The 17,714-nt window shown below is 36.8% G+C and overlaps 1 protein-coding gene across 2 annotated transcripts in view; it reads right to left on the reverse strand.

Annotated features, from left to right (window-relative positions):
• The window catches only part of smg1 (SMG1 nonsense mediated mRNA decay associated PI3K related kinase), a 43,394-nt gene that overhangs the window by 25,379 nt on the left and 301 nt on the right, over positions 1-17,714 (reverse strand). The window contains exons 2-30 of one of the 2 annotated variants that reach the window (XM_056453629.1): positions 14,701-14,858; positions 13,899-14,051; positions 13,651-13,787; positions 13,504-13,562; positions 12,411-12,624; positions 12,204-12,329; positions 12,047-12,119; positions 11,869-11,966; positions 11,614-11,787; positions 11,233-11,454; positions 10,643-10,744; positions 10,289-10,558; positions 9,999-10,129; positions 7,322-7,483; positions 6,595-6,713; positions 6,339-6,426; positions 6,094-6,195; positions 5,818-5,958; positions 5,423-5,622; positions 3,933-4,129; positions 3,636-3,797; positions 3,377-3,531; positions 3,137-3,273; positions 2,368-2,569; positions 2,173-2,282; positions 1,471-1,612; positions 1,221-1,377; positions 1,002-1,122; positions 679-924 (exon numbers count right to left, since the gene is read on the reverse strand). In XM_056453629.1, the coding sequence (XP_056309604.1) occupies positions 679-924; positions 1,002-1,122; positions 1,221-1,377; positions 1,471-1,612; positions 2,173-2,282; positions 2,368-2,569; positions 3,137-3,273; positions 3,377-3,531; positions 3,636-3,797; positions 3,933-4,129; positions 5,423-5,622; positions 5,818-5,958; positions 6,094-6,195; positions 6,339-6,426; positions 6,595-6,713; positions 7,322-7,483; positions 9,999-10,129; positions 10,289-10,558; positions 10,643-10,744; positions 11,233-11,454; positions 11,614-11,787; positions 11,869-11,966; positions 12,047-12,119; positions 12,204-12,329; positions 12,411-12,624; positions 13,504-13,562; positions 13,651-13,787; positions 13,899-14,051; positions 14,701-14,858 (4,358 nt within the window). Of the gene's footprint in view, positions 1-678; positions 925-1,001; positions 1,123-1,220; positions 1,378-1,470; positions 1,613-2,172; positions 2,283-2,367; positions 2,570-3,136; positions 3,274-3,376; positions 3,532-3,635; positions 3,798-3,932; positions 4,130-5,422; positions 5,623-5,817; positions 5,962-6,093; positions 6,196-6,338; positions 6,427-6,594; positions 6,714-7,321; positions 7,484-9,998; positions 10,130-10,288; positions 10,559-10,642; positions 10,745-11,232; positions 11,455-11,613; positions 11,788-11,868; positions 11,967-12,046; positions 12,120-12,203; positions 12,330-12,410; positions 12,625-13,503; positions 13,563-13,650; positions 13,788-13,898; positions 14,052-14,700; positions 14,859-17,714 lie in introns of both variants that reach the window. The other variant, XM_056453628.1, reaches the window with a different exon arrangement.

A 17,714-nucleotide genomic window follows, 5' to 3' on the forward strand; every position in this document is an offset into this window, starting at 1 on the left:
AAACCACATCAAATTTACAACATTTTATATGTCACTTTTCTATAACAACAACAACAACAGATTAAATAAATAAATATAAATTCATCAATAAAATAATATAAGATAAAAATGTAAAACTGTTTACTTTTGATAGATTTTATAATCATGGAATGATTGACATTTAAAAATATTTCATTTAATGTCTCTCCAGATAAAAATCGTTGCCTGATAACATTAAAAAAAACAGTAGAATTCAACAATTATGTTTAACACTTAGCTTTTTTGTTGCAACATTGACATTTTGGGTGTTCTTCTCCTAGAAGTAGTCCATGAATGTACATGAGTGAGTTGTGTGTGTCCGATAAGGCATTTTGTGTAAACAATGTTATGTTAAAACAAAATAAAAAAATTCTCCCTATTCAGAAACCAGTCATGTCACAGAATTTGGGGTGATTAAACCAAAACTATGACTGTTATCTAATATTAAACATCAAAAAAAGATTCAAATATTCATTAGAAAAAATGTCAAATTAATTTGAATTGAATGATTTTAAATCATTAGACAAGCCTTGACAACTAAAAATAAAATTATTACAAAATAGGGGGGGGGGGGGGGGGGTTACAAAAACTGAAACAAACAAACAAACAAAAACAAATCAATTTCATTTGTCCCAAACCTGCTATGACTCAAAAACTTACCAGCAGCAAACAGAACTTTAGACTTCTCGATCTCCAGCTCTGGTCCCCACTTCTCACCAACAGTGCCTTCTAGAGACAGCTGCCTGAAGCTTTGAACCAGGTCCTGACCTTCAGTGTCGCTCATTGCTGGCTTGCTGCATAGACTCAGCAGGCGTGTGGCCAGAGCAATATTCCCTTGTTTACGCGCAAATTTCACAGCAGTCAGACAAAGCTCCATCAGATGAGAATCCACTGGAGAAGATGAACCTGGAGGAACGATTAAAGAGTTAACTGGGTTGACACATCACCAACCCATACCACTGCATAAGAGCTGAACTCCTTGCCTTTAAGCTTTTGGAAGAGCTCCCGCTGAAAAGTGGTGTATCGGAGAGCATGCAGCCATGGTTGAACATCCTGCTGCTTGCAGGTGGTCAAAGCTTCACTGAAGAGCGGAATAAGGCAGTCCTATTGCAAGGAAAACCAAAAAAACAAGACTTTAAATAAATAAACCACAAGATTTTAGTGAATGTGTTTATCCATGGGGTTGATTTGTTGTTCCAAACCTCGGGATGTTGGTTGCAAATGGAGTTCTCTAAAGAGTTGGCACAGTGCAGCTGTAAAGTGCTAAGGGTGGGCAAAGAGTCTGACAGGGTGAGAGTGGAAAGGCGGAGGGGGCCCAGACAGATGCGACCCGTCTGCTTCAGATATTTAACCAAGGTGCTAAAAACAAAAACAAAGTCAAAAACAGTTATTTATAAACACTCAAAATACCCAACAAACTGGTAAACCTGATAGTAGAAAACATTAACTTACTCAGAAGATGCCACTTTCTGGTCCTGCTCATGATTGGTTGCACTGATGGCTCCCACAGCACTTCTGAGGAGCTGCACCTCAATGGCCTTCTGGAGCTCTGATGGGTCTGGACTCAACACAGCAGGAAGAAGCCTCTTCAGGTCTGCCAACACAATAAAAAGCAGGTCATAATGAAATCTGATCAATTTAAAACAGAAAACACTGATAATTTCATCAATTCATAGAAAAGATCCTTAAGGAAGCAATTTGTAATCAAATGTTTTGGTGCCAAACATAAAGGGGGGAAAATCCTAATAGTTTGCACAACACTTATTCCTTTTCATGTTTTTTAAAAAGGTATAGTTAAGCCAAAAATTACAATTTACTTATTATTTACTTCCACTAAATTGGTTCCATACCTATATCAGCTTGCTTTTATTGTTGAAGGATATTTTGAACAATGTTATTTTGAACAAAAGTAACCACTGACTTCCATAGTAAGAAAAACAAGTACTATGGAAGTCAATGCTTACAGGTTTCCAACATTTTTCAAAATAACTATGTGTTCAACAGAAACTCAAATATGTTTGTGACAAGTGAAGGGTGCGTAAATGTCAGAGTTTTCAGTTTTTGGTAAACTATCGCTTTAATGGCTTATGAAAATTTCTCCTACTATATTTGCTGTTTTTCTGTGACTTTGTACAGTACAGGCTGTGATCATACCAATCTTGTCCTTAGTTGTAGAGTTGAGAAGGCCATAATCATCCCCGGGGAGCAACTCTAGCTGGGCACGGCACTCTGTAAAATCCCCCTCCTCAAACCTGCTCAGAGCTCTGAAGGACAGAAAGAGATCAAAACATTTGCATACCTACAGCCAGGAGAAGTTCAGCCAGAGTCACCTGCTCTGCTCCTACACACCTGATGTAGTTGAAGTCTGTCTTGAGGTTGATACTGGAACTGCTGCTGTTCTTTTTGAGATTCATCATGCTGGCCTGCCATTCTTGCACAGACTCCCAATCGCTCAGGGCCACGTAACACTCACAGGCCTTATTAGCCAGAAAGTTCAGCACCTCTGGAGAGCACTCGCTGGATTTCAGCAATACAGTTTTTCTTCCATCTCCTATTAAAAGTAAAAAATAAAATAAAATAATAATAATTTGCAAAAAAGCAGGTTTTTACATTAAATGAATTGAGTTAAGTCAACATCAGATCACTAATATTGAAAAATAAAGATGGGAAAACTATTGAATGTCATGATTCTATTTGACATTTGGGTTTAACAATTAAATGTAGTAAAAATACAGGATGTATTTTGGGGGGTTTTCTACTTCTATTTCTGGATTATTTACAAAATGTTATTTTAAAAGTTACTAGATTTATGCAAAGATTTTGTGCCAAATTCTTACATTTAATCAAATTTAATTGCAATAATATGAAACCATAGAAAAAGTCATATTGATTTCAATCTTGGAAGCTCAATATGTTTAAAATAAGTCAATACTGTTACTGTTCAATGGATGTTTTTTAGTAAATAAGTTGGTCCCAAATTAATCAATAGCTCAGATTTATTCAGATAATTTGCTCAAAAAAGCAGACTCAATCAGTAATGTATTGCAATCTGTTGCTTTGAGATGCACGATGGTTCAATTCAAACCACGACACATTCAATTATGTATAAACTCCTCACCACTGCTGGTGTGTTTTGGGCTGGAGGTGTTGGTGCCAGTGAGTTTCAAAAGTGAGCGATCAAAGCCTTTAATGGAGCAGTCCATCCCTGTGACAGCACAAAGCTGCTCTTGGTACTCTAAAGCTGCCTTCTCAAACCTTGGGAATGATGAAAGATCAACATTTTATGAGAACAGAGCGACTAGACAAACATGCATGGTGTAAACTGGGTTAATTACTTTCAGAACACAAAAACACTTACTTTCCCTCAGCCTGCAGTGCCACTGAGCTCAGCCAGCCCATGCTTTTGCCAGTGTTGGCAAGACTCCATGCTGCCAGACCTTGAATAGCCTCTGGGCATCTCAACTCGCACAATGCCTCCACCAGCATGGTGACCGGCACCTCCATTTCTGGACCCTTTAGGGTAAAGCGGTAAACAAGAAATATGAAATGAGCATCATCCAAATTGTTTACAGCCAGTGACAAAAGTATATGATCATCAGAGCTGGATTAGGTCTTGCCTGTGCACTGCTGTTCTTGATCTCAGTCAGCAGGTCAAAGCCATGACGGACTGTGACCGCTGGCTGACCGGAGAGAAGGCCAACCCTCATTAGGGCCAAACGAATTCTGGTTAGCCAGTCCTGGCATGTCTGTCTGTTTGTGTAGAAAAAGGTTCTGATGCCCTGAATAAAGTAAAAAGGTTTCAAAATTAAATAAAGCTGAAGGAGAAAACCTGAAATCTAAACAGTTCTGGAAAGGATTAAGTAAATTCTCCAGAGTTTTAACATCAAGGTTAGCTGTGTATATGGAAGACAGACCTTTGGTGGTGCAGTGAGAGCGCTGGCACAGCCTTCATAAGCATTGTACATAAGTTTCTCCAGGTTCTCCAGGAATTGCAGGAGAAGAGCCAGGCGGAGCTGGTTGGTGTGGTGACCCTCATCACTCTCTCCGCCACTCCACTGACTCAGCTCCTGCTCTGTGTTCAGACTGTGAGCTGCCAAACTGCGGATCATACCTAAATCAATAAGGATAATGTGTTATTCATAAACATGACATTTACCACCATTTACAGGTTTAGAATCAGTATGACTTATTTAGTTCTATTCACCAAGAATGCATTAAAGACATTAGTCTTATGTATCCGGGTTTATTTTGCCATTATTAGAATAGCAAGTAAAGATCATGTTCCATGAAGACATTTAGTACATTTCCTTCAGCACAAATATCAAAACCCATTTATTAATTATTAAGTGCATTGGCAAGAACTTTTTTCAACAACTTTAAGTGGTAATTTTCTCAATATTTAGATTTTTTTTTTGAAACCTCAAATTACAAATAATCAAATAGCAGTCTATCGGCCAATAATTAATGAAAAGCATATTTATTCAGCTTTCAAATACATAAATCTCAATTTCCAATCATTTCCACATAACTTCTCATTTATGATATCACATTAAACCACATTTGATTTTTAATGTTTCATTTCAAAGAATGCTCCCATAAACGGGCATGTCACGATATCTATTTTTTGTGACACGATATAATGCACCAAAATATTTTGCTATATTACCTATATTATAATAATTATAATATATTACAATAACTATATTAATGTAATTTTAAGACCATTTTATGCCATTATTTCCTATTATAATGCCAGAATAAATATATAACAGCATCATAATGCAAATACTTTTCCAAAGAACACATATTAAATAATAAATGTTAACAAAAAAAAGTGCAGAGTAAAAAGTACCAAAGGTTGCGATATTTGCTACCAGATCTTCTTTCAGTTGTCAGACACCCACATGAAAGTATACTATAGTAATTTATAGTAAATACTAGTGTTTTTAACCATACTGAGATTGACACCTCCAATAGAGATGCTGCACAATCAGCTACAAATGTCACTAGAATCTGTTTTTATGTGTGGGTGATATAAATTGCACCACCAAAAATGATCAAGGTCATGTCCATGTGTTGTAAGAGAAGTCGATATATTTATTATTGTGACAGGCCTACCAAAAAATAGCAAAAACCAAAGAGAAATTAAAAAGGCACAACTGCATTAGTTCCCAATGTGCGAAACTAACTTTGTGATATTTCTTTGAAATACTTTTAAATTGTAATTGCATTTAATGGAGTCCTCAAAATGTACCCATTGATAAGAATCAGAAAAAATCATACAGATGTCAAATAGAAGATTAGTCAACAGTATCACATCAGTGAGGTGAACGATTTCTTTAATAAAATTGAAAAAGTGTCTTTAGATTGGTTAAACAAATCCCTAAACCGCCAACTCACTAACCCTCTATAGTCTGGAAGGTATCCTGGGCTCTTCCCAGAGGTGTACGGAGCTTTGAGAGAACAGTAAACTGAGCAGCTTCCCACACCGCCCACTGCCACAGCACTGCCTCAGTCTTCAGCAGGGCACGAGGCACCATGGCAGAGTCTTTCTTCTCCAGCCGCTGACAGCTGTGATACAGACGCTCCAACCAGGGCTCCTTCCTACATCATGTTAAACAATGAAAATCCATTAATCAATTCAGAAATGCTTCTTTTTGTAGCTACAAATAATCTACAGTACATGTTTTAATCACTTCCACTAACAAATTTTAAATGCATTTCATAGGCAAGGTGAAAATAAATGAATGAAATCCCTAAAATGAATGACAGTACGCTGTCAACGGGCTGCCTACTCACCCCCCACGGTGGACCGTTCCGTACAGAATAAACCCAATAAGGTCAGAGAAGTCCTGTGGGTGGAATGTGTTGCTAGGCACTTTGCTCATGTGTCGGCGGATGGCCAGAGAAATCTCCTTAATCTCAGAGTGACTATGGGCGCTGCTGGGAGACAAGCCGACAATTACCATCATATCAACTACAGCTGGAGGTAGAACCACAAAGTAGGTTGTATTTCTCCACCCCCTTGGTTTCTATTGTGCAGATTCAAAGCAGATAAAGAGGAGTCTGGCAAACCTCAGTGCGACGTGCATGGGAACAGATCTCAGCAATTTCCCAAAGGCCTGCCGGACTCGGACTGCTGAGTGAACCAGCTGAACTCGGCACACGTCCACACACCTGCACAGAGAGACCAGTGCTGATCAGTGTGTTTTTTTTTTCTCTCTTACCCCCACCCACAAGAGCAGAAGGAAAAGCTGCAGCTCTAATGACTGTATCTGCAGGGAGATGGCATATAACAAGCAGAGAATGTGTGTGATTACCTCTGGAGAAGCTCCACAGTCAAGGAAGATGACAGCACCTGTAGACTGTTACATGCTTGCAGACATATGGTGGGGTCCTCATTTAAGGCTGAACAGAAAACAGACAACACACATTTTTGTTCATTCCCTTGTTCGTCAGTTTATTATTCCCACAAGCCATTATTTGTTTTACCCCCTAGTGAGGTGGAGCATTATTTTGCATTCATAACATAGCTCTGCCTTCCAGTATCTGAATTGGTTACAGATATGAACTCACAATTCGCCAGTAACCCTTTGCAGAATTTGAGGAAGGATGGGAGTGAGAAGAGAGGAGCGTAAGTTTCAGATTTCTTCATCATCAGAGCTACTTCCAATGACCAGGTGAGTAACAGCCGTCTATCAAAATAAATAAATAAATAATATATAAAAGTAAACCAAAGGAAACAAAAACAGATGAGTCTGGCATCATGCTAAATATTATTGATTAAAAAATAACATTAAACCTGGAAGTACAAACAGAAAAACCTCTGTTTATCATATCTGTGACAATAAACAGGTTTTATGATTTCATATGCATAAAGCAGCTCTCAAACGGCATCGAACGTGGTTAGGAACAGTGTATTAAGGATAATAATATTGTAAACAGTGTTTGATTTCTAGCACACACTAACTTACAAAAGAAGGGCAAACATTGACTTGATTTTTTTTAAATCACCTCATTAAGGTTTCAGCTAAAAATCTTCTTTAATGTTCTGCTGAACCAAAAGAAAAACCTTCATCCTTTATGACCTGAGGGTAATTTTTATATTTTTAATCACTTTGTTATAGTCATTTTCATTCAATGCTTAAAGTACTGAACTACTGCCATATGCAGATAATTAAGACAATTCAAAAGAAAGGGGTAATTACACTGTATAAGTGATTATAGCATGTGAAAGCACCAGTGGTTCAGATTAATTCTTCACAACAGGCCTCATTACAGACAGACAGTGCGAGCGCTGTACCTCGCCTCAGGGTTGAGATGATCCTTGCTGAGCAGCATACCCAGCAAATTAAGGAGCATGCTGAAATGCCTTTTGGTTGCCGTGGTAACTGTGCTGATGACAGCACCGTCGAAAAGGGATGGAGACGAGGAGCTCAGGCTGCTGGAGATGAAGTGATCATGTCTTGGGAGAAATGGAGAGAGAGAGAGAGATAGGTCTATCAGTCATCACGCCTGGAGTGAGTGAGGCTTAATTCAAGCTCATGTGCAAGGCAAATGACAAAGTGTTCTTTTGACAGTTTTATGCACACTTGGAAAAAAAAAAAAAAAAAAAAAAAAACTCAATCATAATTTATGGCACAATTGCATCACACTAAATAATTCATGAAAGCACACTGCCACTTGCTAAATACTCTGCTGTTCTGAATTAATTTCTCACAGTTCATAATAGGGCTGTTGGATTAACCGAAATCAAATCGCAATTTGAATTGTTCCAATTAGGTAAATTGCAAAAGGCTGCGATATGAAATATATGTGTAGTATTTTATTTTCCCAACCCAGAGCAAATGCGTGACAGCATTGACGTGTGATAGTCTTATTAGAAAATTGAATGAGCACAATTTTGATCTGCCCAATCAGAATTGCGCAACCAAACTACGCAGAATGCCCACAATAAATTTACTTTTTTAAAAACCTACAGGAAAGCGAGAATAATTGGGATAATGGCATCTGCTGCTTCAGAAGCATTAAAAGACTGATTATATCAAAGAAAAACAGGACATCGGTAATATAGGAATATTTTGGCTTCATAGTCACAGACACCAAACAAAAACAGGTAATTTTTGAGAGCTGTCGCAGAATTGTTGCCACAACTCACAGATTGACGTGAGACTTGACATCAAAATTAAATTGCAAATAAATTCGCAATCACAATATCTGTCAGAAAAATAAAATCGCAATTAGATATTTTCCCCAAAATGCACAGCCCTAGTTCTTAACCAAAAACTTTATTAATATTAGTTAATGATTAATTAATGGTTGCTTTTATTAGTACATTAAGGTTCATTAATGAAACAATAAATACATGACACCGTTGAAAATAATAGTTGTTAAAAATGTTTTGCTTGTTGCTTGCCAAGGTTGTTTTTTGTCAGGAACAATAACAAATTTAATATTGTGAAATTACTAGAATTTGAAATTACTTACTATACTATTACTACATTCTTTTTAAAAGCATATTACTGTATTTATCATTTTAATACATTTTAAACATTTGTTTATTCCTGTGATGGCAAAGATTTGTTTGTCAAATAATCGTTCATAATTCATTTGCATATGCTGATTTTATGCTCAAAAAATATTTATTATTTGAAATGAAGAAATAAGTTGTGTGGAAACCATATTACTTCAGATCAATTTATGATAAATAACTTAAAATTTGAACAATTTAAAGGATAGTTCACCCCAAAATAACAATCGTCATTTAATCACATATGAGTTGTTCCAAGCCTGTTGTTTATATTTCTTCAATTAAAGACAAAAGTAGATATTTTGAAGAACATTGGAAACTGACTGAGTACACACATGTCAGTTTTTTTCCTGATATAGATGGCAGTGGACACCGGTTTTCAACTCTTTTCAGAATAACTTCTGTGTTCAACAAAAGAAAAAAACAAACGTTTTGGAACCACTTGGGGTAAGAAATTCGAAATTGAAAACTTTTTTTTAAAGATACTCCGATCGATCAGCCGGAGATCGGTATCGGCTGATAATCACATTTTACAACTTGATCGGTACTCGCCAAACTGGCCAATCTTATGAAGCGATCGCAGGTGTTTGTTTAGGAGTTTACAAGCAGAGGAAGAGTGTGAATGAGCAAGAGAACAGATTGCGAGAGGCACAGTTATGTTCCAAGCAATACATTGGTTAGGTTAAATGAACAGAGCAACAAAGTAAAAATATTGCAAGTACATATCCTTCCCTCTCTCTCATTGAGAGATCAGCTGTCAATAGTTGGAGACGTGCAAAATATTTGAATGGACTTGCATGTTCAAGTGCATGTATTTAGGTATTTCTACATATAGATTAGATTCAACTTTATTGTCATTACACATGTACAAGTACAAGTCAACGAAATGCAGTTAATATAACAACTGAAAGTATGAATATTTAATAATATAACTACTTGTAATATACTTATTGCAATAAACAGTAGGAAATAGGCCTATTTCTTTTTAGTCAAGTAGTATTAGATTTAAATAATAAAAAAAAAGGTAAAATTTCTTTTACCAATTTTTATATTGTGTTTTATTATTTTCTGTGGCAGACATGATAAATAAGGGACTAAGCCGAATGAATGAACAAATGGATGAATCATTTTCTGTAAAGTTGCTTCTGGCCATGACATGTTCACACCTAAATGTTTAAAAGAAATGTGTTTAAAAGATTATATGCAGCATCCTTCATTTATTTTCTTCAGTAAGGCGAGATCTTCTCTTAAGGTTCATACTTGGAGGGAAAATGTGCTTTATGCATTATAAAGCTTGAAGCATTAGAATCTGTACTCGGTATCTAAATAAGCATCACTACTATTTTTAATAAATTCTTTTTTTTTAAATTTTAAATTATTAAAATCTTACTGACATCGATCATTTCAACAGAAAAGAAGAAGAACATAACATAACATAGCATTTTGTTACCTGGTGCAGTGAGAGTAGAGAGTGTAGAGCACCGCATATTGGACAGCAGGATGATGAACTGCCAAATCAGAATGAACGATAACCAGATTCTGACTGAGCAGGGCAAAAACAGTAGGAGACAGAGCCCACATCTGTAACACACACATAACAGATGTGTTTCAGTGCTATTTTTCCTCTTTTACATACATTTTCCTAGCATAAAAAAGCCTTTTCACAGAACTGATAATTAAGATGTTAAAATTATAGACTAGCAACAACTGAACAATTTCAGGATATGAATTCATGCTGACCCCGATGAGAGAGTTCTTGGTGTTCCCAATAGTGGTGAGAGCACTGAGGTTAAAGATGAGGATAAACTCTGCTCTCTCTGGGCTGAAGTGCAGCTGGCTGAAAGCAGGATGTTGGATGTGAGGACAGGCATCAGGCAAACCCAGAGGGCTCAGCAAACTGTTCAGTGCACAGCCCATCTCGCCCAAGACCAGTTTATACGCCGCCTCCAAGATAGGGATGTTCTTCAGGCTTAGCACAGCATGATACACTCCATGTGCTGCCGCCATCACCTGTTACACAAACACATTTACAACGCATTAGCTTGATGCTGCTGGACATCTTGCGCATGTAACTGCTGAGAATACTGATAGTACCTCTCTCTCTCTGTGAAAGCGCAGCTCCAAGAGATGAGATTTTGGGGCCAACAACTTTTCCACAAAAGCAGCCGGTAGTTTGGTGTTTATTTGGTCAACAACCTACAATCAAATTCATCAAATGAGTGAATTATCAAATGAGTGAATTATATAATATGACTGTCGATTATTAGATTATTATAGTTCTATAATAGCAATAAGTTCAGCCAAAAATTAAAATTACCCCATAATTGACTCCAATTTAGCCCATTAGGTCATTCTCAGTTTATATGATTTTTGCAATGTCTCATGTCATCCATCATTCACCAATTCCGAGAACATGCAATTGGTAGCCAATGAAAGTCATTTGAGTTAATAATTAAAAATTTTGAAATGTTTTTCTTACAACAAACAAACATCAAATGGGTTGTTGTGACATTTATATGCTTTTTGGTGCTTTAAAAAATGGCCTCTACCTGAAAGGGCCAGGATAACTACTGTTCCTCTGAAAGATGAAAGTCATATACACCAAGGATAGATTGAGTGAGAGTAAATTATGGAGCAATTTTCATTTTTGGAAGAACTGCTGCTTTAATGGAGTCAACTCTTACCAGTGTGAGCAGGGTGAGAACAGACAGGCTGTATTCGGGTCCGCAGTTCTGGCAGCAGTTCAGCTGGTCTAGGCCGTAAGAGATTACAGCATCAATCAGCTGGCCGCCCAAGTCTATGCTCACCAGCAGAACACACACACACTCATTTCCTGCTGTCAGCACCGCCTCAGAGAAGAACACCTGCTTGGCTGTGGTGACGCAAGCCAAAACACGGTTCAAAACCTGCAAGCGAGAAACACAAACATTTTACATCAGATCAGATGTTTCAGATACTAAGGGTGATAAAGTACATATCTAATGTACAATAACAATTTATCTTAGACAATCTAAGCTGATAAAAAAAGAGGTTTAAAACAAATGCATTGTGTTTTTGATACTAACATCAGTGACGTATGCTTCTGTAATTGGAGGGCCTCGGATTGGGTTAAATCGTTCTCCGATGCTGTGCACAACAGTGCTAAAAACTCTCAATAGGGCTGCCAATTTAGGCAAGGACACAGTGGGAGGGGGAATGTCCTCATCTCCTGATTCTCCAGATACAACATGGCTCAAGTCCTGTAAAGAAAAAGAGTATTAGAGCCTCAGACTTATTACAATTAGGCAATGGGAAACCAGTTAAAAGCTATTTGATTTTACCTCAGCGTATGCCTCCATATCTTCCAAAAACTGCCCCAATAATGTGGTTGAGAAGGCCAAATCTGCCACCCAAAATTGCTCCAAACTCTGCAACCAGCCTAGAAGGATGAATTGAGACCAGTTAGACAGGTTACTAAACTAAAGGAGGAAATAAAACTAAATATAAATCAAATCTTACCAGATACTTGTTGAGTAAGTGAGTGCTTCTGTGTGTGATCTATATGCCAGCCTACTAAGATATCCACTGTGTCCTGAAAAATAAACATAGTGGATCATTTTAAAATTTGACAACTTCAGATATTAGGACTGAATTTGAGACTGCCTGTCCTGCTTACTCTGAAGTTGGTGCTGAAGATGTGTGGATAACAACGGGCCACCAGTAAAATACACTTTACACTTTGGCACAATAGTTCCGGTGTGTCCAAGTTCTCCAATATAGACTGAAGGTTGCTCATCACCAGCTGAATGACAAAATATACAAAATTTCAGCCCCAAGATTATTTGCAAGTGTATTTAAAGAGTAAATCCAGTGGAGTGAGTACCTGCATTACAGCTGAAAAGGCCTTCTTCTCCCCTGCTGTTTCCAGTGCTTTATGCACTGCCACCAGGTACAGAAGCTTCACCTCATCCTTTGTAGACACACTGAACTTGAGGAACATCCACTTGAAGATCCTCTCAGCTTCATAACTGAGGGCAGCACAGAGCAATCCCAGACACCATGCGGCCTCCTGTCTGAGCTCCTGCAGGAGCTTACTACTGTAAGGCCAAACGGAGACACTTAAAATTTCAGGATGCTGTGTGGAGTACATTTTCAATATTGCCAAGCTGACTGTACATTACACAGATTTTTAGTGGTTACTTTCCAAATACGCATGTCAGACTGCATGTTGTTTCTATGCTGTGGAAAATGATGCTACTTGGATTTCAAACTGGATTAATTATAAATATTCAAATGAAGTGAATGCCAAAGGTTTGCTTCATGTTTTCCATGATTTTTTTCTGTTATTGACGCTGTCAAATTATCTGTTTTGAACCAGAGAATTAAAGTATATTTTTATAATACTTTAAACGTTTAATTTTCTTCAAGTACAGTATTATTTCTGACAGAATTTATAAATCGTGACTTACTGTACAGCAAACATACAGATAAGAAATATTGATTCGAGTTTAAATTTATACTGTTATGCAATCAACATTTTTAGTGTGTGATTGTAAAGGTCAATATAATTCTGGACAACAAAATTATGACCAAAGAAAAACTTCTGCACCATCACTTTGAGTAAAAGCATTTAGCATCTCAAGCATAATTTTGTACACTAGTACAAGCTATAACTAAATTCTTTCTATATGTATCTACCAGATTATTTATGACAGTAGTATTGTAATGTAACATTTTTAAATACCCAGTTTATTATCAATTCTGTTGTATTTAAATAGCCGCAGTTTCAGTCCGTCTGTTGAATAGGCAATGAAACTTTTCAAAGAGCCATGTCATCATGGCCAGATAAACAGTTTATGATTTTCATTTACCAGACTGATCACAACACTTCACAAACAATGAAGTACTAAATATAACCCCATGAGAGTGAATTCTGATAACCCTCATTGTGTTAAAAATAGGCTGCGCAGACTTACCTCTCATTCAAAATGTCATTCAGGGTGCTCAAAATGGAATCCAACTGTTTCACTAGGACCTGTAAAGCACAAATAAAAAAACACATAAAAAAAAACTGTTTAATAAACACTATACCTCCAAATCAGTTTGTGCGTGTCAGCTCATACCACTTTATTTTCCGAGTGCACAATGAACTCCTTCATTTGTTTCATAGTGGCCAGTCTGCGTTCCCGGTCATCTTCCCGTGATGCTCTCCGCAGAAGATTGGCCAGACGAGACTCCTCAGAGTGAGCCAACGGTCGGTCTGGGACATGACAGAACGTGAAAAAGCTAATGAATAAATGAATTCATCTACCCAAGTTAAGCCAATTCTTTCAAAGCAAGCAATGCATGAGGTCCTGTGAGGTGAGCGTACCCTGTGATTTCCTCATGTCCTTTGTAGCTAAAGCACGGTTTCCATGCTGAAAAGTGGTTATATCAGTAGTCACATCATTAATTCTCAACTCTTGCCCCAGCGACTTCCAACCATAAGCATTTTCAGAGAGGCCTCCATCAGCGTCGTACCCACCTACAAAGCAGGAATATTGTCAGTTCCCTTCAATAAAAGAAAAGCATTTGTTTGAAATTAGTTTTCTGTTTGCTCTATTGTGCCAGCAGAAAAGCTCTATACATTATAAGCAAGAGAATACGAAATGTATGTTGTCAAATCTAAAGATTGACCTTGAACAAACTCTTTTCACAGTATTAATTATTTCTCATAAATGATTTATACAATAACTTAATATAATATAAAAATAATAATAATAATAATATAAAACTATTTAATTACAACTGTATATAAATGTTATACAGGCTAGCCATAAATAAAATAAACAAAAATAAAAAAATGATAAAATAATTATGAAATTAAAAATCTCTAATAATCAAAATTAAAAGTAAATATGGTCTAATTCCCACAAGAAAACTCCGGGACTCTCCAAAAAAAGAAAGAAAAGCACCTGGTGATTTTACTTTCTCTTTCGATTTCCATAAACAGAAACATTAACTAGTAAACCACAACAAATATGACTCAATCAACAAACCCTCAGATATCAGACCAGTAGAACAACAAGCAATTGATGTTGAAAGCCAAAATAATGCAGGTAAAAACACTGGTGGATGCAATTCAGCTGATTAAAGGCTGGCTAAACAAAAGGCCAGATGAAGCATGTACGTACCTCCCTCTTCGAGCGCATCGGTGGCAGTGAAGGCGTCATTGTGCAGTGGTGGGGTGCCAGGCCGGTCAGAGGGCAGATTTTCGAACAGAACTTCTGAACCGCGGTCTCTAGAGACACTGCACTTCACACCGTCCTGGCTGGCTGACAGACTGTCGCTTCTGAAAAACATTTGATATACCATCAGTGATTTCACAGGCTAAACTACCCCAAAAAGTGCCCATGTGTATGTGGATGTCAGCAGGCTAAAGCTTGACAAGAGCTGTTCAGCAAGCACAGTAAAAGGGGTTGAACTTTGTACAAAAGCAAACAAGCAAGCAAGCAATAGTCATTTACACTTATTAAAAGTGTGGAACAGTATGATTTCTATTACTTAAAATTCTTCAGTGCCACAGGATCTTCAGAGATCTTTCTTTATGCTAATATTGCTTTCAAGAAACTTGTATCACCTCCAAATTGAAAACGATTCTGCTGCTTAGATTGTATTTATTTTTATTAATAGAAAATTCAATGAAACAATAATTTAAAGCGAGCACAGATAGATAGATAGATAGATAGATAGATAGATAGATAGATAGATAGATAGATAGATAGATAGATAGATAGATAGATAGATAGATAGATAGATAGATAGATAGATAGATAGATAGATAGATAGATAGATAGATAGATAGATAGATAGATAGATAGATAGATAGATAGATAGATAGATAGATAGATAGATAGATAGATAGATAGATAGATAGATAAACACCGTTAAAACTAACATTTTATCCCAGAATTTGTATTTTATGTTGATTTACTTTGTCACTTAAGATGATTTTTAGATTAGATGCAAGTCAATGACTACCCCTGTTTTAACAATGAAAGAAATATATTAATGTAAGACAAAAACAAATCTCTGTGGCTTATTGTTAGTACAAAGTCTTATGAAGAAAAACAAGTGGTCTGCCCATCAAACTTTTATAACACTACTTCTAATAATCCACATCTTCTGCAAACAGTCCTGATAATGTTCAATACAATCCATGAGGTAAACTTTGCAATAGATATGGGCCAGTATAAGATTCTGACGGTGTGATAACCCTAGATAAAAATATCATGGTTTCACGATATCACAGTATTGTGATTAATGCACTAAATTATGTTCTTTTCTAGATGTCTGGGGAAAAAAAAAAATAATTTTCCCCCACCGAACACAATATAATTTATTTTGAGAAACATTAAAACTATTTTAGACCAGTGGCTTTTGATGTGGAGGGTTCTTTTCTGCTGGACATACTGTTGCCCTGATAAACTACATAAAATTGCTGTAAAAAACACAAACTTCAGAAAATTTAGATGGTTTTAAAACCTTGACTTTTCCAAACCGCAGTAAACCTTGAAACCGGTTATCATCCCATGCCTACTTCCCAATGCATACAATGGTGTACACATGAGTGCAAACTCGCATTACAACTTTATTATAGGAAGTAGAATCCAGAAAAGCAAAAGTACACTACAAGACATGCGTCCCCCATCTTTTTTAATAAGGTTACGTGAGGGTTTGCATTCACATGTTTCAGTTTGTGCTACAGATGGTCATAAACACACTGGATAGTTTGTGAAGGCTGTGAATTAATTGTGATGACTGATCACACTGACGATTTAACTTCCAATGCATCAACAGGTATAAATGTTGCCTGTATTTTTTTTGCAACTCTCAAAAGTTACAGTAGCTGGTCAGTCAAAATTTACGAATAACCCAAGACAACAGTTTTTAGTAAAAAACAACAACTTTAATGTTCTAATAAAGTCAATAAAAAATTAAACCATCTAGGTCTTTGATTTATGAACGCAAGTCAATATCACGTTATTAATATTGTGTGAACTATTACAGCCTGAAATGACAAGCTATTTTTCATTCAAACTTTATTACAGACTCAAAGTCCAATTAATAAAACAATACCATAACGTAAGAAACCGAACACTTTACAAAATACAGCAATAGCCATGTCTGACAGCCTGAACTACTGACCTCCATATTAGCACCACCTGAACAACTGATTTTGACAAAAAATAGTTATGTATACTTTATAAATCTTCTCCAGCTATTCATAAAATTGGTCCTGCATCCGGGACATATCGACAAGACGTCATTTGACAGTCCAGCTGAGATTTCCATTTTCCACATGGTTTCAAAAAATTGCAACTCAACTGAAGCGATCTGTTAACGTTCAACAAAAATAATCACCTAAAGTAGTTTCTTCAAAGTTCAAATTCTACCTAGACATTGACTGATCGCCGGACTAGTTCAAGATCATTCAAACCTATTTTCACGATTAAAGTTCAACGCACTCGTTGCCAATTTGAGCTTTCACAAACCGAACTCACTTTGATAGTACTCCAAACTATGAGAATGTCCCAATTAAAATGTTCAACGATTAAAATGAACTATTAAGATTAAGAATTAACAATCGGTGCACATTAAAGGGTAACGTTACAATGAGCATAACGAAACTGGTGAACGGACTCGTGATTTGCACAGGAGCTGAATAAACAAAATCAGTGTGTGGCGAATATTAAAACTCATGAAATGTATCATTAACGTTACCTGCTGTAATATGAACCGATTTCATACAAACGGTTTGTAGCTTGTGGCTAAACGTGTCAAACCACACGCGTGTTTCTTCACACAAATCACAAATGAATGCCACGACACTCGCACACATCAGCGTGTCGGTCAAATACACACAACCCCCTGATTTTACAGCCATATTTAAACTTAGCCGACAAACCAGTTCTGGCGAACAAACATCAACACGATAAATAACGCCAGTGTTCACCGATTGTTTGAGAGTTAGCTTATGCTAACATCGGCTAACTAACCCGAAAAACGAACACGAGCGTTTGACATTTACATATTTAGATAGTTATTCCCACTGACTTAAGTTTAACTACAAATTTGAGAGGTGTGATGTGAAATGAAAGCTTTAAAAAGCCTCCTCATGTGGAAACAGAGAGGTGTTGTGTTTGAT

Source organism: Danio aesculapii, chromosome 3, assembly GCF_903798145.1.
Source record: "Danio aesculapii chromosome 3, fDanAes4.1, whole genome shotgun sequence".
Taxonomy (NCBI): domain Eukaryota; kingdom Metazoa; phylum Chordata; class Actinopteri; order Cypriniformes; family Danionidae; genus Danio; species Danio aesculapii.